This window comes from Aphelocoma coerulescens, chromosome 5, assembly GCF_041296385.1.
Source record: "Aphelocoma coerulescens isolate FSJ_1873_10779 chromosome 5, UR_Acoe_1.0, whole genome shotgun sequence".
Lineage (NCBI taxonomy): Eukaryota > Metazoa > Chordata > Aves > Passeriformes > Corvidae > Aphelocoma > Aphelocoma coerulescens.
The window spans coordinates 51,365,749-51,392,924 of NC_091019.1; the positions used below are offsets into that span (position 1 = coordinate 51,365,749).

At 40.0% G+C, this 27,176-nt stretch overlaps 1 protein-coding gene across 7 annotated transcripts in view; it reads right to left on the reverse strand.

Annotated features, from left to right (window-relative positions):
* Positions 1 to 27,176, reverse strand: part of CCDC88C (coiled-coil domain containing 88C) — a 96,768-nt gene that overhangs the window by 16,163 nt on the left and 53,429 nt on the right. For 5 of the 7 annotated variants that reach the window (XM_069018090.1, XM_069018089.1, XM_069018092.1 and 2 more), the window contains exons 10-20: positions 26,709 to 26,867; positions 20,268 to 20,414; positions 19,089 to 19,233; positions 16,203 to 16,384; positions 12,895 to 13,032; positions 10,324 to 11,394; positions 7,956 to 8,083; positions 6,870 to 7,011; positions 6,065 to 6,253; positions 5,525 to 5,686; positions 4,083 to 4,360 (exon numbers count right to left, since the gene is read on the reverse strand). In XM_069018090.1, the coding sequence (XP_068874191.1) occupies positions 4,083 to 4,360; positions 5,525 to 5,686; positions 6,065 to 6,253; positions 6,870 to 7,011; positions 7,956 to 8,083; positions 10,324 to 11,394; positions 12,895 to 13,032; positions 16,203 to 16,384; positions 19,089 to 19,233; positions 20,268 to 20,414; positions 26,709 to 26,867 (2,741 nt within the window). The remainder of the gene's footprint in view (positions 1 to 4,082; positions 4,361 to 5,524; positions 5,687 to 6,064; positions 6,254 to 6,869; positions 7,012 to 7,955; positions 8,084 to 10,323; positions 11,395 to 12,894; positions 13,033 to 16,202; positions 16,385 to 19,088; positions 19,234 to 20,267; positions 20,415 to 26,708; positions 26,868 to 27,176) is intronic. The other 2 variants (XM_069018091.1, XM_069018093.1) reach the window with 2 other exon arrangements.

Below are 27,176 nucleotides of genomic sequence, written 5' to 3' on the forward strand. Positions count from 1 at the left end.
AAGCAGGGGCTGACTCACCTGCTCAAGTGGCTCTATTCGTTCACTAGTGAAAAAACCAAGAGCAAAAGTGGTGTTCACATCCAGGCTTCCACTGTTATTTGGTTTATGCAACTTGTGGATAAACCATTCAGGGCAGGGAGATGGGGAGAGAGAGAGGGCTGATGCCATCAACTGTCTTTAATTTTGATCTCTGGAATGCAAAAGTAACTGATGTGTGGAACGACTCCCCTGATATTTGGCACAGGCATGGATTAGGGAGGCTCAGCCTCCCTGAGGTGCTACACCACCTGCATTCAGAAAATGCTGCGAAGAACGAGGTGGATTGAAATCACTTCACAAGGCAGCAAGCTGTTCCCAGATTTTTTTTTCCTCTGGTGGCTTCTGTCAGAATCTGTGCCCGTACAGATACACTGGCAGAGGCCACTGGGGCCACCAGTGCAGTGAATGTCAAAAGTCATCAGCACATTTTTTGGTGACTGTAATATAAGGGTATTGCCCCAAACTACCAGATACATCTGTGTCAGTAATGGAGAAATATTCTTCCAAGCAATTTTAAAACAGAATCTAGGTGGAAGATGCAGCATTGCTTAAAAAGCTAAAGAGAAACAAGCATCATCTTTCCGTGACTCTCATGCCAGCAGAGATGAATGCAGAGCACAGTTACTCTGCAGTCAGGAAAACTTCAAACCAAAACCAAAACCAGCAGACAGCACCAAATACACTGACTCCTGCCAACTTGTTTTTCTTTCAGGCTACCATTCCCTTCATCCCAGCGTCAAATTACAGCCTGTCCCAAATTCCAGTCCATTGAAGGGCCACACAGAAAAGTACCTGTCTCCCAGACAAAAGCTGCTTTATGCCATTCATTCCCAGTAACAGCAGTAGAGTTTAATTAACCTTATTTATTTGTTTTCTTTCTCTATTCGGGTCTGGGACATTTCAAATTCAATGTCCATAACAACAAATGGAAGAACCTGAAAGCAGAGGAAGGTTTCACATCGAGCTCCAAGAAGCATTTTAGACAGACTGTGTGCCAATCCAGAGTCTGAGAAGACAAACTCCTGTTAGTCCTTTGGCAGAGATTCCCATGGCTGTCTCGGAAGAAACTGTGCTGTAAATTCTTTTGCTGTCTCTGTATGATAGGGCTACTCTGTTCATTTTTATCCAAGCCCTCTATATTTTAAAGAGGGCTCCTTAGAGAGAAGCAGAATACTGGTCCAGTGTTACCAGCCAGGCCCAGCACCACAGGCTGCCACATGGAGCCTGAGGTAGACCACAGCTGCTCCCCTAGTTGTTAGGTGAAAGGTAAGAAAGAGGAGACTGTCTCAAAAATAGAAATGATTCTTCATGTCCAGAGCCCTAATCCTCAGCCAAAACCTTCTTGTACTACAGATTCAGCCTGGAGTCTACAATTTGAGCACAATCTGTGCAACCTGACAAGTTCTACCACCAGGGACCAGGTTACCCTTCCTGTAAACTATTCAGCACTCATGGTCATTTCACTTCTTAAAGCATGAGGCTCTTGGACAAAGAGTTTTAAAAAGATTTTCTTATACACGCATATAGAATCTATTTTGGCTCTGACACAATCCATTCCTAGGATTGAACTATCACAGTCCTCTTTACTCCTTTTTGGCTTTTATTCTTTCTGCTGCTTTTTGAGGAGAAATACTATGGGTAGGTAATTGTGACTGAGACAACTTTGAAAATGCTCAGCTATGGTAGAAAGTGTGGCAAAAGGAACCCAGAAAAATAATTACCAGGCAGCACTGGTAACATAATAATACAGCTCCCTGCAATATGTAATTCTACACAGCAGGGATTCTTTTTCCAGTGTCTCTGTAGGGTTAGGCTTCTCCAGACTAAGCCACAAAGAAATGCTCAGGGATCAGTTAATCAATTGTAGCTAGAAAGTTATTACCTTCTCTTAGTAATACGCAAAGCAAATTTTAAAATGCAGCAGAAGCAGCCAACCCTTCTGTGTTCTCTGAGATGGTCAGCCAGACACCACAAAGTCAAAAAACTGCTATTAATGGTAAATGACCCTAACATACCTCCTTTACTTGCTAAGCCAAACCCACACAGCTGCAGTTCGTTGGGCTATGACAGGCCATTTCACTGCAGTAACACACCACCCATTATTAAATCCCCACTGCAGTGTTAATACTGTGCAGACAGAACCAAGAGAGGTTTAACGAAGTTTGCTCAGGTGCAGAAAACATTCTGTGGTTAGAATGCAGCAGAGTGAACTACACAAACCTTGGGGACGTGCTGTTGGATGTGCACAAGCTAACTGAAGTTGCTGTGGATCTTTCTAGACAAGCTGCAGTCATAGGTTTGTGTGGAAGTGTAATCCTGCCTTAAGCAACAGAACTATGATTACGGTACTGTCACCAGCTGAGGAAAACCAATCACCTTGGAGTTCTGATGAGCAAAACCCATCTCCTAAATGCCACACAAGAGAACACCTTGGCTGCACTGAGCTGCTCCAGTGAAAATTTAGCAGGTGGTGCATTCTAGCTGAATTTGAAAGTGAAATATTCTGTCTTAGCAGTTAAATACCTTAGTTAAAAAGAAGAGGTATAAGAGAACTTTTCTTATGCTACTCCTTCTCCCTTCTGCTCCCTCAGCAGCACATGATGGAGGGAGAACAAAACATGCACTAAAAAAGTGGCTTGTGGCTTTTTTCCTGACAGCCAAATGGGCTCCTTGGACAAATCACCTTGATAAGTATCTTTTAAGACTGATCTGCTGAGGAGGATACTGCACTCTTAAAATCGCCAAACTCAACCTGTTTTGAACATAGAGAAGGCCACCACCTGCTCCCCTGCAACACCTCTCACTAGGAATCACATGTCAGAAACAGAGTCCAAACTGTTAATGATTACACTGGATATCCGAGCACTTACCTCTCTAGGTAACCTATTCTTTGTAAAACACCTTTTCCTTAGGCTAGAGCTGCTTATTGGTACTCATCAAGAAAAGAAAGAATACAGCAAACTGCCTTAACAGACTGCAGTGTAGTAATCTCAAGCAAAGCCTGAATCAATGAGAACCATTAATCAGTCTGAGAGAGACTTGGTAAGTAGGAACAGTGTGTGTAATCACTTACAGCTCATTTAGTCAACAGCCAAGCAGCTGTTCTGTCACACAGCCCCAGTGAATATTTTAATCACAATAAGTTTATTTCTGTACTTTATAAAAATCTACCACACATTATTTGCCAGCTCCTTAATCTTTGAGAAGAAAAGTATAGCACCAGTTTTCAGTCCACCATCAAGGATCACCACTGAGTTGCTCTGAACCCAATTCATGATCTTGCACAGAAATTAAACTTAAATACAAGTGATTTGAGGAAAATCACTGAAATGTAAAAGAGAAGTTTGAGAGGTAGGCAGAAGCAGCATTTTTGTAGTAATATATCATGTATATTGTTCAACCCACGCACAACTGTCAGAAAATGACAGTGACTAGAGACTAAACAATTAACAGTTTACTGTTTTCCTAATTCAACTGAAAGGCCTGAAGCAAAAGCTTTAGATTATGAGAACTACAAGAAAATTAATAATACATCACTATCTGATAGTTAGATCAATACAGCTTCCTTCAGAGAGCCTCCTTTGACATGACATGGATGCCACAAAGTTCAATTATTGAAATTTCTCAAGATACACACCAGGCACATATAGGTAACTACCTAGGTGACCTGCAGACTTCATGGTTAGAACAGAGATCCCACACAGTAGAAGTGGAGAATGTTTTTAAGGCTGTATGTTGTTGTAGGGCAAATTCTTAAATGTAGTGGAAGCATTTAAGCTACTTCTGACAAAGCATCCCCAAGATCCAAGCCACTGTTTGCTAAATATTACCAGAGTTACCTCTGTTCTGACACCTTTAGAGATCTGAAATCTAGAGTTTTGCAAGTATTTTCATCTAATGTCCCAATGACAACAAGAATGACTAGGCACTTTTTCAGGGCAACAACTTTGAAACTTCTGTTTGTAATTGGAGACAACATTTAAGGCTAAAATTGTAACATGGGCACATCCTGGCTACACTATACCCCTGAGCAGTGAGCGTACCTCTCACCCAGACCTTTGTGCTCCAGATCCAGGGTTTTGTGTAATGTTTTCAGGCAGCTGTGCTGATTTATTAGCCTTTCATACTCTACAGACTGCCGTTCATGCAGTGAAGCAAGGTGTTCATGGTCCTGAAGCAATGACTCATACTCAGCTTTCAGCTGCTCCTTCTGTTTCAGTAGGTTTTCATTCTCATTCTCCTTGGCTGTCTGCTGATTTTGGAGTAAAGTGTTCTGGGCCATCAGTGAAGCACTCTGGGAGCTGAGAGTTGAATTTTCCACCTAAAGTTTCTCAAATAAAAAGTAAGTATTACTTATTCACCTCCGCTGGTAGATACAACAAACATTTTGTAGCAGATTACATCAATATAGAGTTAGTCAAGAATAAAGCCACTGCCTTGTAGACTTAAGGTATCTATGTACAATTTGGCATAATTTTGGTATTACCACTGCTAGTATGTACCCCATAAAGCCATGCTATCAGCAGTATGAAAATTATCCCAATAACCTCCAAACTGAAAAAACCACTGTTTTTTACCAGAAGCTCTTGAGCCCGAAGACTGAGATGATCTGGAATACTCACAACTCAATTGCATCTCTGACAACCATGATCAAAGTCAAAAGTTACCCCACAGTTGTGTACAAATAATGAAACTTAAGTGCACCCAAACTCAAAAATATTAACTGCATCACTGTGTCCGTGGACAATACTCCTAACACTGTGTATGTGAGCAGTACTCATAACAAGTCTGGTTTCAGTAGAGAGATGGTGCATTGTTTTTATATGTTGCTAATATAAGTCAATTACAGGTGAGAAATAATTAAAGAGAACCAAAACACCCATCTCTGAACAGGTTAGAGGAAAAGCTTGAGAAGTGAAAGTCATAGAAGAAAAATAGAGGTAATCCAATGTTGTCCTTTGAAACTGGTCTCTTTCTCAAACTAAGTTTATTTTTTTAAAATTCAAGTAATTTTTATGAGTATCTTTTCCACTCGCAACTTTGACATTTTGTCTGAAAGCCTGAAAACTGTGATTGGAACTCATTGCTACAATACCTACGAGGAGCTGACTTGTGTCCTCTTTTCATTTCTTCCAAGCTCTTTCACAGGCATAGCATTAACAGAAAAAAGCAAAGAGCAAAGGTTTTTTTTTATTTCAGAAGTGTAGCTTCTGGAATAACACATCTAGATTTTGCTGTATTGATTTTAACAAATTCTCTCTAACTAACCACCTTCCTGCTGAAGGTAGCTACCAGACATTAGCTACAGAGCCAACTTCCCTTCTAGCTTAGAGAAATTCAGACCTCAAACTAAGCCCCACCTTCTGGGCCTCATCTTTATTGCATCAGCCTACCAACACAAACGTTTTATTATTAGCTGTCATCTTCTCCACACTACTGTAATCAAATCCAACCTCCTGGCACAGAGGCACAAGGCTGCCCTGACCTGGAGTTTGGCTGTCTGCGTCTGCAGGGCAGTGTTGTGCTCCTGAAGGAAGACATTTTGCTTCTGTAGTGTCAGGATCTGATTGTTGAAGGAGACATTCTGTGTTTCCAAATGCTTTAGCTGTTCCTTAAGCAGCTGCTTCTCAGTATGCAGGGCTGCATTCTGAAAGAGAGATGGCATTGAAGGGGTGACAAGAAGAAAAGAAACAGCTGTCCTGATCATCTGGAGTCCTATCAAAGATGAGAACCAATTAGTGATGATCATCCTGCAACAAAGGCATAAAGCAAACTCTTCTCAGCATTAAATGAAGGTAGGATGGGTGTTACACATTAATCCCTGCAAAGATGGGACAAGACGGACACAAGACACATGAAGCACTTAAGTCCCATGTAGTCCTAAGAGACATCCAAGAAATTTGGTAGACTTGGGTGCTCCAGAAAACCTATCAGATTCCTTTAAGCTCAAAAATCCAGTTTCCAGCAACCCACTCATGAGCACAAGAGAAGTCTACGAGCTACGAGGAAATAGAAGAAGGCTTACATTCCTTTCCAGTTCAATTGCCCTGTCCTTCAGTTTCAGCAGCTCTGTGGTAGCTTCTTGGTGCCCCGTTTCCAATTTCTCATTCATTTGCTGGTTGGGAATGAGCTTCTCTGCTGAATTCCTCAGTGACTTCTGAGCATACTGCCCATCCTGCTGAGTCTGCTTAAGTGCATCGAAGTCCTTCTTCACCTACACAGTCAACAAGCACCTTCAGCACCGAGGGAACTAGGATTATGCATTAATAATGATGGGATATGTCACTCCTCTCTTGCTCTGTACAGACTTTCAGAGATTCAACAACCACTACCCCACTTCACAGACAGGGTAGCTGAGACACAGACAGGTGGAAGATTCCACGTCTCTTGGCCTCCAGTCAGGTGTCTTTTGACCCAAGCTCACTGTCACCTAACAAACAGGCTCTTCCTAGGTGAGAGGTTTCAACTGCAGTCTTCCTCAGCCTATGTTTCCAGTAAACAAGGCAGAAAAACACAGCCATGCCAATAAAAAAAACATGGGAAAACAGATCTAAAAAGAGCAATTATCCAATAAAACCCTTGCTGATGTGCCCCTAGAACAAAATTTTTTTATGAATTTTGTTTCATTATATAGAAAGGGACAAAAAAAAAAGGCAGTCCAGTGAAAAAAAGTTCTTGGGAACGATGTGTATAGGGAGGGGCAGAGAGAAGAGACAACCTGTTCTTCAAAAAAAAAATCAAACCTCAAACCAAAGAATCTCTGAACATGTGAACACATTTACGTGTTCAGAACTACATTGTGAAAAGTTAAAATTCACTTCAGCTCTTACCATATTTAGATCATTCTGTAACTGCTGGTTCAAGTTCAGAAAGTCTTTCACTTGCGCTTCCAGCATTGCAATCCTTTCCTCTTTCACAGCTAGTGTTGATTTTAGTGCTGATTCAGTTTTGCTTTCCAGAACCTTGTATTTTCTGAAAAATATGATAATAGCTTTTCAGTGTATGCCACTAGGATACGAGCCACCATCTAAATAGAAGACTTCACCTTCACCCATTCCCAATCTCACTACATGTTAAATTATATGTGCTCGCTTCTTCACGAAAATGATTTCCTCTAGTGCTGCAGATTGCTACTGATATATTACAGCTGGGGAACTCACTTATGGAAAATCCAATCAATTGTAATAGAGGTTAACACCAGCATGGTTCTACAGAAGTATCAAAAGAGTTATATAACTTGAAAGAAAGTAAGTTTTTCTCTTTTTCCCATAATTACACTTTAGAAATTTCTTCTCATGGCTCTTTCGTACATTCTTGACAAGAAGGAAAATCCACAGTCTAAAGACTCCTACAAGATGGGTATGTTTCTCTAAGTAGGTCTTACCAAGAAGCCAAAATACACACAGGTTGTTGGGATTTTCTTTGTTCATTACTATAGGACTTACAAAGGAATTCCTTGCCATCAGATGTTTCTTAGGCAATATCTATGTATATAGATACCTATATGTATATATATCTATGTATATAGATACCTATATGTTATACTAACAGGTATCTGGATCACCAATTACATGAAGTAATGACAGACACTGTTTAATAGACACTATCCTTTCTTGTTAAAGAGATCATGAAGAGAAGTACACACTGAAATAGCTACCCAACTACTCTGCTGGGGAGCACAGAGGAACTGTAGTAACACTGCTAGCATGGAGGTAGAAAATGGCATTTCCTCCTTCCATCCAAAAAATGTTTTGCAAAACTTACAGTATGCTGCCAAGCTTGCCTCAGAAAAATGTGATTTATCTCCAAAATTGTTAAGGGTAATGGCAAGGAGACAGATGAGAAACAAAAAGAAAGGCAAAGGGCTTCAGTTAGGCTGAGTCAAAAGAATGACTAGAAGAGCTCAGTTTTCTTACGTGTCGTCATTTCCATTATCATCCCCCAGCAGCAGCTCTTTGTTCAATCCCATCTTCTCCAGTTCCTGGCTCAGTTTGTCCAGCTCACTAGACAACTTCTGACTCTTCAGCTTCTCCAGGACCAAATCCTGAAAGAAGCATCAACATGACTAGTTGCTATGCAAAGGGTGGTGATAATTATCCAGCACTACACATTTCTTTTAAGAGTACTGAAAAAATCATTGGATAAAATCGTAGTTTCAAGTAGGTCAGCTAAAATTCTTCATCAGTGACAGCTGAGTGCAGAATTAAACTGACTGCTTTTATTTATAGGTCACTTGAAATAAATCTGCAGAATGCTTCTTTTGGCCTTTGCCTCACTGTACTGAACAACTTCTGCCAACACTGGCTTTGTGCCTGCCTACCAAACGAGGGAATGTGAGGACCAGGAGACACCGCTCCATCTCTGTGCCACACAGGGATGTGTGCAGGCCAGGGGACCAGCAGAGGGAGTTCCCACCTCTCAGCTAGGACAAAAAGCCCTGCCAGCACTGGCACACACGGAGAGGAGCAACAGGACTTTAGTATGGAAGTCTTCTGAGGTACTATGGCTATGATGTTATTAGCAAGGGACTTGGTAACAGGGTCAGTAGTGAATAATGCACTGAGTTTCTGACATACGGTAAATTACTGCCCAAAATTTAAAAAGTGCATTATTTTAGCATAAGAGACAGGACAGCTTTGGACTTGTGACCTTGCTCACTTATTCTGGTATCTACTAATGCAGCCTGGTTTCATTTAGGTTTCTTTGGGAAGAAACTAAAGCAGAACCCAGCAAGAAGTCACACAAGGAGAAGACCTGACAGCACTGTACCACAAGGTATATTGGGACAATGCTTTGCTGTTATGCCAGTAAAGTGATCTGTGTGGAAATGGCCTCGAAAGACAGCCTGCGTTTCTAAAAAGCACAAATTACTTTTGGTGCATGGCTAAGTGTGAAGATCCCTACCATTCAAAATTCTCTGAAATACAAAGGCACCATAGAGATCTACATTGCTCGTGTTTCTGCTAAAAGTCTTCTTAAACAACACATGAAGAAAGAACAGAAATGCTACTGAAGCACTTTAAGTAAAAAAAAAAAAACACCAAAACCAAGCTACTCTGAATATCAAATAGAATAAAATTTTAGAAAAATACTTTGTGAAACTCTAGTTATTCAAGAGTCCTCTGATATCACAAATGTAGCCATGAATTCATTCACATGGCAAGGGAAAAAAATGTATGGGTAAGGTCAGTGCCAGTCCAGTGGTCTGTAAAAAAGGGTCCCTTCAACATCCATTAACTCCTTCAGCAGGATCTATAGAAAGTAACTAAGGAAAAGAAGATGGGCTGCTGTATGGAGGTCTGCACCACTGGAAAATCTGCAGAAGTCTGAGAATGAAAAGATTAAAAAGGAGCCTTCTCAGAAATTATATTATTTTATTTATTTTTAAGGAAAGTTGGACAGAAACAACTTGGGATTGTGTCAAGTGTTTCTGACAGACTTTATTTCTCCTCCTCAAAATTACACTAATGCTTCAAAAATTGAAATAAAACTAAACGTTAAAGTAAGTGATTACCTACTGTATTAGTCTTGCTAAACTTACTTATTTCACTGAGCTACTGCAGCATGACCCTTTTTCCTTTTAATGCTCTTTCACAGGAAATCTTGTTTCTAGCAGGACAACAGCAGCTGGGACAGGCAATGAGAGCAAGTTGCAATAACCTGAATCTGCTCCTAGGCCACTTATAAGAGTGCCAGGTTCTGGCACACACATCCTCTGATTGCCAAAGTCCTAATGCTTGGTGCAGGGAGAGATCACTGCTGCTTAGCATGCTCTCACTCAGCAGGGAAGCATGTGGGGAAAGATGCTGCATGTAAGGTAGCTGTAAAGCCAAATCTTGGTGCAGCTCTTATTGAAAGGTTTAGGTTGGTCATCTGGGATGGTTTTGTCTCTTTCAGAACAGGGATGCCCATGTGTCCTCAGCAAGTGCTAGAAATTTCTAGACCTGAGAGTCAATCTCCCCTGCTGGAGCTCTTATGTTAGCAAACAATTTTGTGGTCATAGTCAGAGAAAGTATCAAAGTCTTTGGTTAACAGGCACCACATGAGAGCTGTTTTAAAATTTTATTCTGCATGAAAAAAGACATAATTTTGAGACTCTGTATTGTGGACACAAAGTGGAATACTGCACAGCTGCACCAAGTGCAGTTTTTGGCATGTTCCACTTTCCAGGGACAGTTGTTAAGGCTGTGAAGATCTCCTGTGGGACAGATATCTCCCTTCAGTACTTCACTGAGCTTTAAAAAAAAATAGCAGCATACAACCCAGCAGAATTGTGTTGCTTACCTCTCTCAATGTAGCTAGTGTTCCCTTATCAATTGTAACTTGCTTTAGGAGGTCTTTATTGTCCTTTTCAAACTCTTTCAGTTTATTAGATGAATCTCTGAATCGAGCAATTTCCTTTTCTAGTGTCTTGTTTTCCTTCTCAGCAACTGCCAACTTTACTTTACTGTCATCCAAAATAGCATCTCTCAGCTCCAATTGCTGCCAAAGCCGTTTTGTTTCTTTCTCTAGCATTTTTTTGTCTTTTTCTAGCTGAGACATTTCTTGTTCTAGGGATTTGTTTTCCTTTTCTAACCTCTCTAGCTGTTTGGCAGAAACCTTTAGCTCTTCAAGGTTCCTCTGGAGGACCTGATTTTCACTCTCCATTCCTTGAACTTCTTTTTCTAATTCCTGGATCTTTTTACTGCTGTTCTCCACCATTTGCTGAAGTCTCTGGTTTTCAGAGTTGACACTCTGATAGATTAGCTCCAGCCTCTCTGATTTCTTGTTCATTGCTTTTAACATTTCCACATTCTTTTGTAAGTCCTCTTTCTCCCTCTCCAAATCTTTATTTTCTGCTTCTATTTGTGCCATTTTTGTGCTGGTAAATCTCATGGTCTCTACCACTCTTCTAAGCTCCAGGTTTTCTTCATCCAGTTGCTTGTTGTCCCTTTCCAGGTCACCAAGCCGGATGGAAATATTTTGTAATGTGTCCAAGGATTTTCTTAGTTTCCTATTTTCCACTTCCAGATCACCATTCTCTTGCTCAAGAACTTCCACTTTTTCTGTCACTATTTTCATCACTGCTGCCTTTTTTGTGAGCTGTTCATTCTCCCTCTCCAGTCGGTGGAGCTCTTTTTCCATTTCTTCCACCCTTTCCACTTTTTCTCTAACCTGGTCAAAATCCTTTTGCAATTGTTTCTTCTCAAATTCCAGCTTGCTCAGTTTGCTACTAGTCTCGGTAACTGTTTCATGAAGGATTTTGTTCTCTTTTTCGATATCCTTCACTCTTGCCTCGCTGCTTACTTGTGATCTTTGTCTCAGGGATAAGACGACTTGATTAAGGTGATCATTTTCTTGTTTAAGGTCCTTTATCTACATAAACAGTTGTGCAAATGTTATTCATCTACAAGTGCAGTAAAAATTAGTCCTAAAGCAGACAGATGATTGTTAACAAAATCATATCCATTTAATCCAAGATAAATTTCTCAGCAAATTACTGACTATAACCAAGAACCCAAACTACTGAAAAAAATTGTTACCTCTGGTAACCCACGATTTTAATAAATTAAAAACTGTGCGCTACATTCCTGCTACCATGCAAGAAGGCTAGGGCAGAAGGAGAAAGTAAACAGAGGACCTTCAGAGAACACCTTGGAGAAGATGCTTTGCTACAAATCATTCCTAATAGAGGGTATTTTTCTGTCTAGGTTTAGTCTAGGATAGTCTTAAGTCCCAAAGTCCTCATCTTTAGGATCTGAAGACTGAAATTATCTCTGATAAGGTGCCAGGAACCTCAGAATGCTTGAAAATGTAGAGCAGTTACAGATGTCATTAAAGACATTAAAGACTTCCTGTAAGGACGGTACACTTACCCCACTGGTCAAATTTCAGCTGATGCAATTGCAATTTAGACTGCAATTTGCATTTGATTCTTATATTAGACGACATCCACACAAATCAAAAGGGCCTAGACCTGAAAAAATCACAAACTGCTCTTTTTGACAACTGAGAACATTTCTGGTTTTACTTCCTGCCGTACCTTCAAACCATGCATTAATTCCTGCCACAATGAATCTGTATTTGTTCTAACTGAAATGCAAGACTTTGTTGGTAAAGTGCAGTTTCCCAGGGAGAAGTGTGGGTAAAAATCCTTCAAGATGACAAGAACTACACAAATAAGATGTTTTGCTATTTAATTTTTGCCTCACAAAAACTTATAAATTTTTCATACAGGTTGAGAATATTCAGACCAGTCTCTAATGATCTTTGTCTATATTTTTTTATTTGTCAGATTAGTAAAGATGATATGATACTTGCACAAACCTGTAACAAGAGAATTTCTAGACATTGCACATGAACTGCACAGTGGTAAAAGCTGAAGGGCAATTAAAATGTCAATCCAGAAGACATAAATACTTTCTCAGCATGTCTTTAAAATAGTGCAAAAAGGCTGGGTGGCTAAAGAACCTCAACCAAACCATCAGGTTTGGTTGGCATACAGGTGGCATAAGATCATGCCATAGAGGTGGCAAAAGACCAATCTTCAGCAATAAAATGGGGATTTATCTGCACATCCTAAAACCAGATGGTATTCCATTTAGTAAAATCCAAGGGCTTTTTTCCCTCAAGGGGGAATCTCTGTTCATTTAACAGCCTGAAGATCCCCTTATGGTAACAAGAGCAGAAATCAGCAAAACATGCTGGGCTTCTATACTTGAAGAAGCTTTTAACCTAGATTTGAACAAGTTCAACCTGCACTTAAATAGCTCTCAAATTGCCTTATCTCCCTGAGAGAACCAGATGCTCTAAATGGCATCACTGAATTACCATTACTGAGCACATGTTGTTATATTACATTTGAGAAGTTTGCACCTGTCTGTCTTTGTCAGCTTTTAGAGTCTCCATGACAACTTGTAGCTGCTCTTTATCTTTTATCAGCTCCTCACTCAAGGTTTCCAAGTCTTGATTGCTTTGCTTCTCTTTTTCAATTTGATTTTGCAACTTCTCAATCTGTATGGAGAGAACACACCAAAACACATCAGCCACAGCTTGACACAAGGACTGTTTACACTTTAAGTCAGTTTGAAGACCAGAGAGAAATGAGATAGGGACTATGGCTGAAAGATTAAATCCTTCTCTTCTGCAGTTGCCAATCTCAGAGGAGGAAGTGGATTGTTTTTCTCACAGTGCCAAGAATCTTCTTCATGCCATTTATGATCAGAGCATATAAGGCACAGCAGTAAGAAATGCTTAGTTCACCTGTCTGCTGAATGCCCTGATGTGCTCCTGCCAAAAGTGATTAAGTTTCTCCCCTTCTAAGTGATTAAGGTGCTCCCCTTCCTGAGGAACTTGTGTCCTCCTAGCCACTCCATCACTGATGGTCTTACTCTACCACTGAATGCAGACAAAGTTATTAAGACACTTCAGTGAGCAACAGCACTAAAAAACCCCAAACACCAACCTAAAACAGCAACAGAGGAAAAACACTAAAGCACTGGAGAGAGCAAGTTTAAATTCCCACTCCCTGTGCTCTGTTGGCCCTCTTTTCCCCAGCAGGTGACAATGCTGCATTTGAAAGATTTGTGAGTAAGGCTCCAGTCCTACAACAAACAAAAGTTTTCTTACTTATTCCTTTTGAAGTCGTACTTGTAATGCATGAAGAACAGAAAAGCAGTAGCTCTTCAGTATTTAGAACCAAGAGGTTCTGGGAACTGTACACCCCAAGTCAGGAGATATTCCTTTCTAAGCTTGCAAAGTACTGTGAGCACCTACAGCTCTGCACAAGTATCAGCTCATTTTTGTTTTGGTATTATCAACTCTGCCAACAGTGAAAATGTCAATGAAAGGGGTATTAAACCTAATTCTTACAAGTGGGAAATAGCTGGAGGCTGGGCTCTGCCTGTGTCAACATGTGCCTTATTACAGGAAGTGTTTAAACAAGCAGGGGCTGCCCAGATTGGAGATAAGGAGGGCTCAGCAGTTGGAAATGTAACCATGTGGAGGTTCATTGGTCTCAAAGGAGCTGTTCAGAGAAAGCTGCAACAAACTCAGTAGCTCAGCTCAATTAAACGACTTTAGGGAGACAAGATTTTACTATGGGTATCTCAGGAAAGTTACCAAAAGAACCCCAAAGACACAGAACATTTGAGAAAAATACTTCTTTACCTCTTGTCATCTGACTTATACATGCTTGACTTTAACGCTCTTCCAGAGCTCCTGCATTCTCCCCTGCCCACTGTAGTAAACATTTTGCAGTGAATAAGAGACTTGGCCTATTATTTCCCTGGCACACCTTGCTATATTCTAATTGAGGGGATACATGTGTGGGAGAAGTACAAAAACATACTTGAGAAAGGCAAGATTAGAACAAATTCAAACATCTCACATCAAAGATTATTTTACGTATGTAAAATAATCTTGTATGCTGATAAAAACCAGACAGAATGCTGTCTACTAATTGTTTTCCCAAATTTCCCTGAAGGGGAGATGAAGTCCTTCAACTTGACTCATCTGTGGTATTCAGGCAACAGCTCCCATCATATTCTGTATTTTTCTGGTGTAGTGTTCAGGCATTTCACTTGCTCTTAATAGGACTATTTTTGCCTGCCTCTTTTTTTTTCATTGCTTTGATACATGTGGTGCTCTCCTTTCACTATACAGGTGTTCCCTACTACTGTTTTTTGTCTTACAGACCTACGAGACCTTTAGGTGACCCCACCATGTCAAAGCATTCATCATCTTCAAAAACTTCAGACTAATTCTGGAATCACAACTGTTGGCACCAATTTAGTGCTGTAACAGGAGGTGCCCACAGGAATCTGCCTAGGGCAAAGCCAGAGGTTGACCACAGTTGTTCAAGTGACTTGAGTGGCTGTACACCACAGGTATCTGCTGAGTGCTTTCTATGCCTCCCTCTCCAATTTTAGGCATGTAAATTAGAGCTGGATTGAATTACTTATACACAACAGGTCATAAATGAAAAGTGTGGAAGGAAGATTAGAGTGAACTGAATCTCTGCAGTTTTCCTTGCTCACAAAAGAAAGCAAAGAAGCAGAACTGATCACAGCTTAGCAAATTAATCTCTCCAGAAGATGGAATGACCCAGCGCTGGATACCTGTTCTCTTCCAGCAGAGAAATGGGCTTGTTACAATCTAGTCATCCACAAGCAGCATTTCATATCTACATGCCTTCTCCCCTTATCCTTTGAAACATTCAGTTAGCTCACAGGCAAGCCAAACAGAACGAATATCATTGCACCAATGTCACACACACACAGGTTACAGCAGTAATGGCAAAAGGAGAAATGAGCCTTATATTCTGGATCATTTATGAATGGTAGGAATGTGAAAAAATCCAACACGAAAATGTTTTATACTTAAGAGTAGCAAGCATCTTTTTTTCCCAGCAGCATCTGGCTCAATTAACCAGAGTTAAGGATTCAAGTTACTAGTCAGACAAAAATAAGGCTGGTAGTTGGAGGTGAACTGAGCAGTTTGTTTCACAAGGACAAGCACTGAGCTGGCACTTGAGCTAAATGTCATCACAGTTAATAACAGAGTGCAACACACACATATGTAAGTAAATTTACAAAGTGATGACCTACGTGTTTGTTACAAAGACTGAAAGAACTGAGATCTTTGCAGAGAAAGACACTAGAGAATTTTAAACAGCAAAGAGGACAAGAAAAAGAAAAAGCAGATCCTGGACTCTGGACAGCCAGAAAGACATTTAGAACATACTAACCTGAATTCACCTGTGTGATTTATTTGACTTACATGTAAAAATTATTAAACTTTCAGAAAACTAAAGTAGTTCACTGTGACCATGGCTTCCTTTCCTAGTAGTGATGGTTGTGAGACAACAGAAAAGGACATAATCAACAGTACAATCTGACAGGGGTAAACAGGCACTGAAAACCAGCTTTCATTTAACGGGAACAGTCACTTTTTCTTACAATGATGCACATAAGCAGGCAGTGAAGTAGAAGGCAATAAATAAAATTATTAGAATTTAATTGCATAAGAATGCAATTAAATAGATGGGACCAAAACCATGGTCAGTCTTATGGGGATCATGGGTGAACTCCCTGAAAACTCTCATCATTCAGGAATGCTGCACAGTCGTTTGTGCACTGTGTTTAAAAAACTAGGAGCCCCATTTGTTCCTGTGAGCAAATTACCTTTTTGCTAAGCTGTTGATTTTCCTTTTCCAGTTCCACAAACCTTAGGCTGCTCTCTCTGGAGGTCAAGGAGGCATCTCTCAGCTCTTGGATTGTGTTCTGCAAGCTCTGATTATCCTTCTCTAGCTTCAGTATTCGACTTGAAGCACATTCATTCAACTCAAACACAAAGGACTTTCTGGCTGTTGAAACATGAGAAGCAGAAGGTGGCACTAATCAATTTACAAACATCTCCTTCTGAGGTGTGTGAGATCCACTCAGATGAAGATTATTGCTGTCAGTCTTACAATTTCAGCTTGACTGCTAAGTAAAGACTTGGTTAAAAACAGAACCCATTTTCACAGATAACCATTAGTACCTTTAATAAATAGGCTACTATCTGAACAAACAGCCATCTGAACAGCCAGCTGTCTCAAAAGTTGCTTACTTTCTTAACTCTTAAATCTCCTTTAGTCATGTTAGGAATGTGTCTAATGTTAGTAGCAAAATATACTTTGATACCATCTCATACTTTCATCAGAGGAAATAAATTGAGGCAGAAAATAAACCCCTGCTAATTGTTTGCTAAAACAGCAAGGTGGTGCACTTCCAAGAGCTAGTGAAAACTCAGGTATCCAATCACATTTAGTAATGAAGAAAGTTCTTACAAAGGAGTATTCCAGTGCTTATCTTTACAACTTCTTAATCAAGAATATGCTGAATCAGAGAGAATAATTTATTACTAGGTACCCAGGCACAGGACACCCATCAGAATGCTGCTCTGAGAAGTGTCTGAAGTTGAAATCTCAGAACTAAAAAAATTGCATCAAGTTTTACAACAGATGTTATTTTACTCAATGTTTGTACATCAAAGTCTCACTACCTCTCAGCCTCAAAATCCATCACCCAGGCCTTACTGTTGTTCTGTTAATTTCTCTGCCCAGCATTTGAACAATTACAAGAGCAATCTTCTGTTTCACATGAAATAATTGCTACCCATCACCTCAAAACCGCATTTCATATGAAATTGACTTTTAACAGTCTTTAAATCTAAGAAAATTAATAACTCCTTCTAAATAAGCACTACAGCATACTGAGTACTTTAAGCTGGCAACTTTCTGAGAATAGTAAAATCCTATTTGTCTCTTTTATGGGGCATCACCTGGAGAGCTTTGGTCAAGTGAAGACTCAAATAGTTAACATTAACTGAATACTCCAGTCGAGTTCTGTTCTGAAGCAAAGTCCATCTAAATTACTTTTTACCATGCTTATTTTTAAAATTATTTCGAAAAAATATTCCAAACTGGCTGGTAAAATCTTCTATCTATCACCCTTGCAGACTCAACTTGATATCCAGGAACAGGAGATTTTCCAAAAGAGTTTTGCAGTTTGACTCTATTTGTGACAAACAAGCTGCATTCAGAACAGCAACAGGGATTGAAATAAAACTTCTTAAAGAGAATTATTGTAAAATCACAACAGCACTTCCATGAGATAATGTAAAAGTCCAAAGTGGAATAGTCTCTTTTTAAAAAAGAATCCAGCTTCCTTCACCATCTTATTTTCCTACTGAATACAAGACTGTGGATGTTCTTAGTTCCTTATTCTTTTTCTCTGGTTAATCAGAGAGTTTCTGAAGCTCCAGTGCTAAAATGCTAAACATCAGTGCAGTGATAAATCACTCAAGCTAATTTTGAAAGTTATGTTTCAGAAATTAGTAAATAAGATGTAACAAAATAAAACTAGCATTCTTCCTTCTATTACACTGATAGTGAATGCAAATCAGGAAGGGAACAAAACTTGGTATTTTAAACAGGCCAGAAAATTAGATATTTTTACATTTTCCTGAAATACTCTTGATCAAAATTTCTAAGTTTTGAGAGAACTGTTTTCCCCCCCTAACACAATGAGCAATATCCTTGATTACATATAAGGAGTACTAGAGTGACATTCATTTCTCAGGCTAACATAACCTGCTTTGCAAGATTATTATTTACAAATAACAATTAACTAGTCATTAATCTTAGTGAAGAGAACTTGGATCCTAGACAGCAAGAAGATTTCAGAATTGGTGTCAGGCACACACTCAGCTGTTTTACAAAACAAAGCTATTCTAGACAGTTTCACTGAAAACATCTGCTTACTCTAATTTATTCCTTTGTCTTCAAGTTCAACTGTTCCTGGTACACAAAGCCAAACATGCAAGTCTTAGCAAAATAAGGTGAATACTCAGTAAAAGCTGCATGTTGAATTAGAGGAAATAGCTTGTATTTCCCAAGTTCCACTTAAAATCATTATTTAGGCTGGTATGATAAGAGTAAATGTTAAACACAGAAATCAATGCTAAAACCTGTCCAGTGAATGATGAATTAGTTATGTTTGTGATAGTTACGGAAATCAAATCAACCACTCAAAGAAAAAAAAAAACAGCCAGTTATTTTAACTGCACACATTTTTCAGTATCTAGTAAAAATAAATGACTTCAGCATACACTACTTCCTGGGACTTAAAGACCAGTTAATTGTCTGTATTAACTGTACTAAAGAATACTAAAGATCACAGACTCCACCCAACCACTCAGTTAGAAATATTTAATGTGACATTTCTGCTGTGTCATTTCCAAAGCTTTCTTTTTTTTTTCAATTTTTATTAAAGTGTGATACTTAAAAGTCACTCTCTCAGTGGTGAACAAAACAAAAGCAAAACACATTGATGCTTTCAAAGGAAAGTGAAAGATACTAAAGGAATACATTTTAGAAGTTAAGAAAAAAACTAAGGTCAAAGACAAGTGGCTGAATGAGGGAAGTTTTCCAATCTTCGATTCAACTTCTGTTCCCATCTCAGTTAACCAATCTGTCTACTCTGAAACAGACCACAAACACCACAGCTACCCCAGCTGGTACTCACTATCTGCAAGATCAGTGCTTTTAGACAGTTGTTCTAGTTCCCAGCCTAGGTGTGCAGACTCGTTCATGCTCTGTTTCTGTGCAATCTCCAAGACCATGTTCTCCTCCAGCAGCTCTTCAATTCTCTTCTTGTCTGTGTCCCGGTCCTGTGCAAGACACACATGAATGCAAACACATATTCAGCTCATCTGTAAAATTCTAGGTCGAGCTGCTACAAGCACAGTGTATACTGAGGGTAGAAGAATCTCCTTAAACACTGTGGTTTTATAACGAAATACATCTTCAGCATTAAATGCTTGCTGTGGGCTACCATATATGCCACAGAAAGCAAAGCCCAGCTGGCCCTGTTTAGCATCAGCTCTGGCCCACAATACACTTGGAGAGAGGGGGATGGCAGCGAGAACCTATCAGGTTCTACAGGGCCACTACAAGCCAGAACTAGTAAGGCAGGCTGGATTCAAGATGTCTCCAGAGCTAAGCTCTTCAAAAACATGCAGCATCATGCTCTTATACACTGGAAATTCTGCAGATAGAACCTTGAATTCTGCAGAGCTTCAACTCATCACATCGAACTTGGACACAGTCATATGGATCAGCAAGTAGCACCTGCCTCGTAATTTGAATTTTAACTCCTGAAAACAGATCTGGAGAATGAATCTATTGTTGCTTCTTGTGACTATCTGGGCCATTTGCATTTATGGACACTGAAGTGCTGCCTCAGTGGTTCTCAAATTTTCAGAAACCATAGCCCAAAAATTCATCAAGTCACCCAGAAAAGCATTCAGAATCTCCGGCCACTTTGTAAAAGTTAGCATGACATGACCTTTATAATGTCCTGAATCACAGAATCATAGAATGGTTTGGGGTGGAAGGGACATTAAAGATTATGCAGTTCTTGCCATGGGAAGGGATACCTCCCACTAGGACCAGGTTGCTCAAAGCCCCATCCAACCTGGCCTTGAACACTTTTAGGGATGGGGCACCCACAGCTTCTCCGGGAAACCTCTTCCAGTGCCTCACCACCCTCACAGTAAAGAATTTCTTCTTCTTACATTTTAATCTAAACCTACTCTCTTTCAGTTTGAAGCCATTCCCTCTTGTCCTATCACTACATGCCCTTGTAATGTAGCATAAAAACAAAAGTTAAAAAAATTAGCATAATGAAAAAGAAAGTGCATACCAGCTCTACATCATGAAGTTTGGATTTCAGCTGCAAATTTTCCTTCTCTAATTCATGCAGCTTATCACCACGAGCTCTTGCCATGGTTAGCTGTTCTTCTAGCATGGCCTTTGTTTCGATCAATACAATGTTGTCCTCTCTTAATTCCTAGGGAAAAAAAGTGTTAATTTCTTACTGACTTTTCATAGACCAATTTTCATAAAGTGGCATTGCAAAAAACAAGAAAGAAATCTGACATGTTTGTCTCATAAGAAGATTTTTACGTAATATTTTAATGAGAGGTGATACTGTGTTTCATTACCTGGGAGTCATTATGCAAGTAAATCTAATATTTCTTAGGGTCTTTTTCCTCAATTTTACCAGTTTAACAGAGTTTCATTTGCTTTATATGAGGCTAGATCAAGAGGTGCACAAAGAGCAACTGTTCAGTTCCAATTCCACTGTTGTAATACCAATTTCTTTGCCAACTTATCATAGTCCCTTGTTTTCCCAGCTTCAAACCAGATTATTTACTTTCAGGGGATGGGGAACAGTATCCATCAATACATTCAATATCCGCATTCCTGTTTCAGTACACTTATGTGCAAATGCCTGTTTAATAAAGTTTCTCTCTCCCTCATGAACAGAATTTTAATTCACTTGAACAACAGAAGTTGTTTTATACTTATCACTTAACACTCCCTGCCACTTCCCCACTAAACACATGAGCATTAACTGCACAAGCCATGTTGCTTACTCATTAGAGCTTTTGGATCTGGTTTTACTGAGTAGAAGTTTAATTTATTACTTTTCTGTAGCCAAAGCATTAGAAACACGTTAATTATACTGCACTGCAACCATTCCTTGCAAATAACAAATGAAACTCTGTGCATTCAAGGATCTTATTCTGGAAACATTAAATATCCAAAGCATGAAATCTGGCCATGAATCATTGGTCATGTTTTAAACAAATTTATCAAATATGTCTCATTTTAAGCTATAATACCTCACTTCTAGCTTTTACTTTTGTTGATCCTCAGATAAGTCTTGAGTACAAGACAAATGTTCTATGGCAGGAACGCATCAGCATTTCAAAGATTAAATGGATACAGTAAGGAATTTTCCCCAGATGAGTTACAACTGGGCAAGAAGCAGATTGATTCTCTACAGAAACTTCGTCATTCTCGGATTTCCTCCCTCCTCTCCTGAACCATTCTGCTGTTCCAATGATATATGCAAAACCAGAAAATGTGCAAACAGACAGGACAAAATGCTTGACAAGTTTATTCCTGGATAACTGACTTCAAATGTGATGTCTCTGCTGACAGAGTGTTCATGTCTGGTCTCTCAAACCACAAACACCCAAACCAAGCAGATTCCTGAAAGATCACCAAGCATAAGCAAATCATTTTCACAGCTTAATCAGCAACTACCTTCTCATTTTTTGGGGTGGAATCAGCCTTAAGAAGCCTTATATGGCTCAGTTATTTAAAAAAAAAAAAAAACAAAAAAGAAAAAAGGAGAAGAAAAAAGAAGAAAAAGAAACAAGATAGATGTAAAGAACAAGTTAAGAGTGTCTGATGACAGCCACTCCCCCTGCCTTTTGATACTACAGGGGGGCATCACTTAAAAGCCAGTCATAATCTTAATTGTTTGTTGCAGCTTGACTGTATATGGTATAATACGGAAAGTCTACCTTATGCAGTACCATACTGCCCTTGATCTCTCAGTGGGTCAGCTACTAACTTGAAAATCATGAGAGAAAAAATTTCCCTACTATAGTAGCATTAAAAGGACAAGTATGTCACTGCTTGTGAAGAGGTTCATCTTCAATTAAAATGTCTGAGTATGCAAGTAACTAAAATAATACTGAAACACTAAAGTTACAGAACCTGCATTTTGGGCCAAGTCTGATCTAACAGGGTCACTTCAGGATGGGTAAACTTAAAAGGCTGACACTAAACAGATGACAGACCAGAGGAAGTACATGGCACAAAAACTGCTGGGTTATTATGGAAGCTGCCAGAATATCTGTAATGAAACAGCAACGTGCCAAGAGTTTACTTTGCTAGATCACCACACTCAATGTGGACCACAGCCCTAAGAACTAAGGTGGCATCTGACCTCAAAAACATGACCTCATAACTATCCTTAAAACTGCCTACCAAGCAAGAACTAGTTATTTTAATGTCTCATCAAGAGTCAAGCTATGTGCCAAGTACATGCATATATGCAGGCTCTGGTACAAACCACAAAATCAGTGGGAGCTGCAGTGTATGGAAAACTGAGGCACTTTCCATTGAGTGCCCAGGATGGGCAGTCATCCCAGTTCAAAACAGTTCTGATGAAATATTAAATTAATAACCAGGTGGAAATGCCTGCTATGACAAGGTAGACATTGCTCACTCCCAGATCACCATGATCTGAGGTTGTCTTAATATTGAGATGTTCATATAATTTAAATAATTAGTCCATGGGAGCTTTGTAGAGTTACATCTCAAGGCCTGGGAAGCAAAGCTGTCCGAACTAAAACATGACAGCACTAACATCTCCCAGAAGATGCTGGAATAACACAGCTGACCTAAAAATCTCTCTAGCTACAAATCACACTTGTTAGACAGTCAGCAGGTGGTGATCATGAGGTGGTGCTGCTTCCTCTGAAATTAAGGTTTATTTTTAATTGAATTAACAAATGCACCAACATTATTTTATAACCTTAAGTTCATTTTAAAATCAGGAACAAATTGGCTGTGTATTTTTTTGTCTAATACACTGAGTTTAATTCAGCTTTTGCAGTTTCTAAACTGAATTACATATTGTGGTTTGATGCCCTATCAACTGCAACTTGTAATAGCTTTAAGAATGTGCATTGTGCATTCAGATGGTTACAGTTAACTCTGGGGATAAGTGGTTGCACAATCAGGGTGTGTTGCCACTGGGAAACATTTTCAGAAACTAAAGTAGCAATGAAATTGCTTAAATCTGAAAATAGAGAATTTGCACATGCATCCAGACCCCGTTCAAACCCCTGCCTCGAGGCAGTTCAGAAGCTGTTGCTACTGAGCCATGGCACAGTTAACATCTTGTGACAATCATTGAACAGTCATATGAAAACATACAAGAGATGCTTTTGCCTTTTTTTAATTCACAAGAGATTACTCCTGTCATCCTGCATAGAAATTTGATTATGGTGAGAAGGAGGAAAACTGGGCAAAGCACACTCCTTGGCCTCAGCAAATAGCCTCATCTTGTGGAACAGCTAAAGGTTCAGTGGAGATGAATCCTGGAAGGGAGCTTTGCGCTGCAGAGAAGCACCTCCATGAAGGAAGCCCTGCACTGAGCTGCTCCTTCACATTCACAGCTCATTAAGCCACCCCAGCAGGAAGGCTCCAGAGCACATTCATGTTCCTTCAACAATGGTTCAACTAAAAAGTCACTCCTAAACAATTTGTCAAGACATACAGAGAAGGAAAAAACACACAAGCCCCAAATGTTTTACACTGACATACAGATTTGAACCTTCTGCACTCCTCCTGCAATACCAGGAAGGAAAAGGATTTAAGGACTCATTTAATAGCTTTCTGCATTGATACACAACATTAAATCCACTTTTTCTTCTCACCTACCAATCTGGCACTGCTTATTAATAGCCCTGTCAAGACTCTATGAGCCTTAAGATATCACATTACCACAGAACAATGACTGATGCTGAACACACCTACATTTTCACTTCTGTGCTCTGTATGATTTGTTCCAGTCTTAAGGGTTAGAGCTTAGCAAGCCATCAGCAACCAGTAAACACCACGAAATGAATAATCACTGTACAGTCTAGAGGTAAGAATCTCTACTGTGTTACATCCCAGAACAAATCTAACCAGACACTGTACTGGCCCCAGACATTAATTCTTCTTTTAGAGGGGCAGAGGACTTGAGTCAGATTTGACAGAAAACTGAGCCCCCATGGATACTGGCTAGTATGCACAGCCTTTGTGCTACTCTATGACCATAAAAACATGGAATAGTGCCCTGTGGAATCCTCTGAATGCATCAGCCTGAGACCAATGGAGTTTGCCTGCTGCTCAATGCTGGCAGTCCATGGCTGTGTCAAAACCTCATCAATGATGGGAGAGGGAGTGGTGAGAATGTGAAACTCTCTGTCTATTCTAAACCACAGAGCACCCTGCAGACAGCTATGCAATCCTGCTGCACATTAGAAAAGCTCAGCCCCTACAATAGCGACAACTTTTACTAAAGGCCACACTAGGGCTCCATATTAGACATGTGCCAGATCGATGGGAAATATTCCTTGTCCCACTACTGTATTTCTGCTGGTTTTGGCTGGGGTAGAGTAAGTTCTCTTCACAATGGCTGGTATGGGGCTGTTTTTTGGATTTGGCTGAACACAGTGTTGATAATAAAGAGATGTTTTTGTTATTGCTGAGCAGGGCTTACACAGAGCCAAGGCCTTTTCTGCTTTCCTACTGCCACGCTGACGAGGAAGTTGGGGGTGTATGGAGATTGGGAGGAGATGCAGCCAGGACAGGTGACCCAAACTGACCAAAGGGATATTCCAGACCATATGGCATCGTGCTCAGTATATAAAGTGGGGAGAAAAAGAAGGAAGGGGAAGACATTTGGAGTGATGGTGCTTCACATTCCAAGTCACCATTACACATGATGGGGCCCCTGCTCTCCTGGAGATAGATGAACACCTGCCTGCCCATGGAAAGCAGTGAATTCCTTGGTGTGCTCTGCTTGTGTGTGTGGCTTTTGCTTTCCCTACTGAACAGTCCATATCCCAACCCACAAGTTTTCCAGCTTTTACCCTTCCAATTCTCTCTCTGATCTCACTGGTGGGGGAGTGAGTGAGTAGCTGCGAGGGGCTTGGCTGCTGGCTGGGGTTAAACCATGACAGTATTGCAGGGAGGTATCCCTGGAGAGCCAGCACTCATCTCTGACATTCCACAGTTCCACCAAAAACTGACAGGGTGGAAGAGAGAGCGAGGAGAGTTAGAACAAACTTGAAACTAACAGGAAGGTCTCTTAACTGAATGCTGTGTTAAGCAAGATTAGCAGTGCAGGACATGCAGACAGCAGTGCAGGAAAGTGCTGGCTCTGGGGCAAGCAAGGAGGCTACTCCCTTGATCTCAGATGAAGGGGACAAAAACTCTCCAAGCTCCAGGTAAATTATCTGAGCAGCAGGTAAAGCTAAGCACCACCAGTGCACAGTCAGAAGGGGAACACCAGGATGGCTCACTGATAGCCAGTGTGCCAGGGTAGAGCATGACTGATTTGCCAGCTTGAGGGAGGAAAACAGAGAGAGATAGAGCTTTGTACTTCCAAATGCAAACTGAGAATTACTGAGAAGCAAGACAGGCTTTTGTAGTCTATTACTACATTTAATAACCATCCATTTTAGTGAACCTATTCATAAGAAGCAGCAGCTAGCTGCCCCCTTAGGTTATAGAAGGGGGAAAAAAAATCACCTACAAAGTAGAGTTTATAGAGCAGAAAAATAAGGTCTATGCTCTCAGCAAGAGGCCTGGCAACATCACTCTTCTACTTCAGACCTGGATTTTATCTAATTATAGTGAGGTTGTCAATTACCAAACCTCCATTTGTTCAGCAGTCTGGATTTATTTGACCTTGGCTGAAGTGTTACATATGTGGATTATTGGGAGTTTTGGTGTGAATGCCTCAAAGAACTGAAAGAACAGAAAGTAAAAGCAGTCCTACTTAAATTTAATGTCAGCCATGCTGAGCCAATGAGTTTGGCCAGATGATCTCCAAGGTCTTCTGCAACCTAATTCAATTAATAATTCCAGGATGGGCATAGCTGCAGGTGACTAAGCTGAGTAACTGACATTACTACTGGGGCAAAGCCACACATTTCTCATTAACATACCCCACTCATATAACTAGGGAGGATCTAAATTTTTTCTCCTTTCTACTATAAGTAACAGTTGCAAAAAGGGGTGGCTAGAATTTGTCATCTGAGGTCATCCTTAAAAATGCCATTTTAACAACAGTTGCATCTGCTACAATACCCTAAGGAAAATCGCCCAGACATCCACTTAACTAATTAATACATGGTATTTAAAGTGCTGGTCAAAGAACAACTCTAGAACACAGGGAATTTACCTAAAGCTAAACTAAGGATCTGGACGCTAAAAAAAAATAAAAAACATTCAGAAAAGGTTTGTCCTGTTTAGCCACATAATGCTGAACTAAGCAGAGTTCTTTAAACTAATGGGCATTTATTTTGTGTGCACCAAGTCCTTTCTCTACTGAAAGAAGTTTAATGATGCTCAGTCAACTGCTATGATGTATGTCATGAAAATTTTACTTGCTCTGATGTTCTGCTACAGTCAGCTCAATGACAAATGACACATGAACTAGTAATGCAACAAAAGCCACACATTAAGGATTACTTAACAAATCCTTCTCCTAATTTTCACTTGCCTCCATGCGAGCTTTGTAAAACTCCACGTCGTGAAGTTTCTCTTTGCACCGAACCAGTTCCATCTCGAGTCTCTCCACACGGTTCGCCCTCTCTCTCAGAGAGTCGAGCTCATCTCTGTATGCTCGGGCAGAGCGAGCATCTGAGGCAAGGTGCATGTTCTGTGAGGGATAAGCAGGGAGAAAAATCTAAGTTAACACTTTTAAGCATGTACTTCAAACTTTATTTTTTTGTATTTACTTACTGATTTTAAGTGTAGACAAATAGCATTCCCCTGGTTAAGGAGTAAGAATTCTTCTAGTAGCCAGTAAATTCTCTACAAGACAGAGAGGTTCTTCAGCCTGTTGGACATTACTAATGCCTGATGCTGCATAAGCTTCAGGCACTACTAGGCTATTTGCAAGCTGAACAGATGAGACTGCTCTCAACAGTTAAGTGGAAAGCATAGCACTGCTATGCCACAACCATAA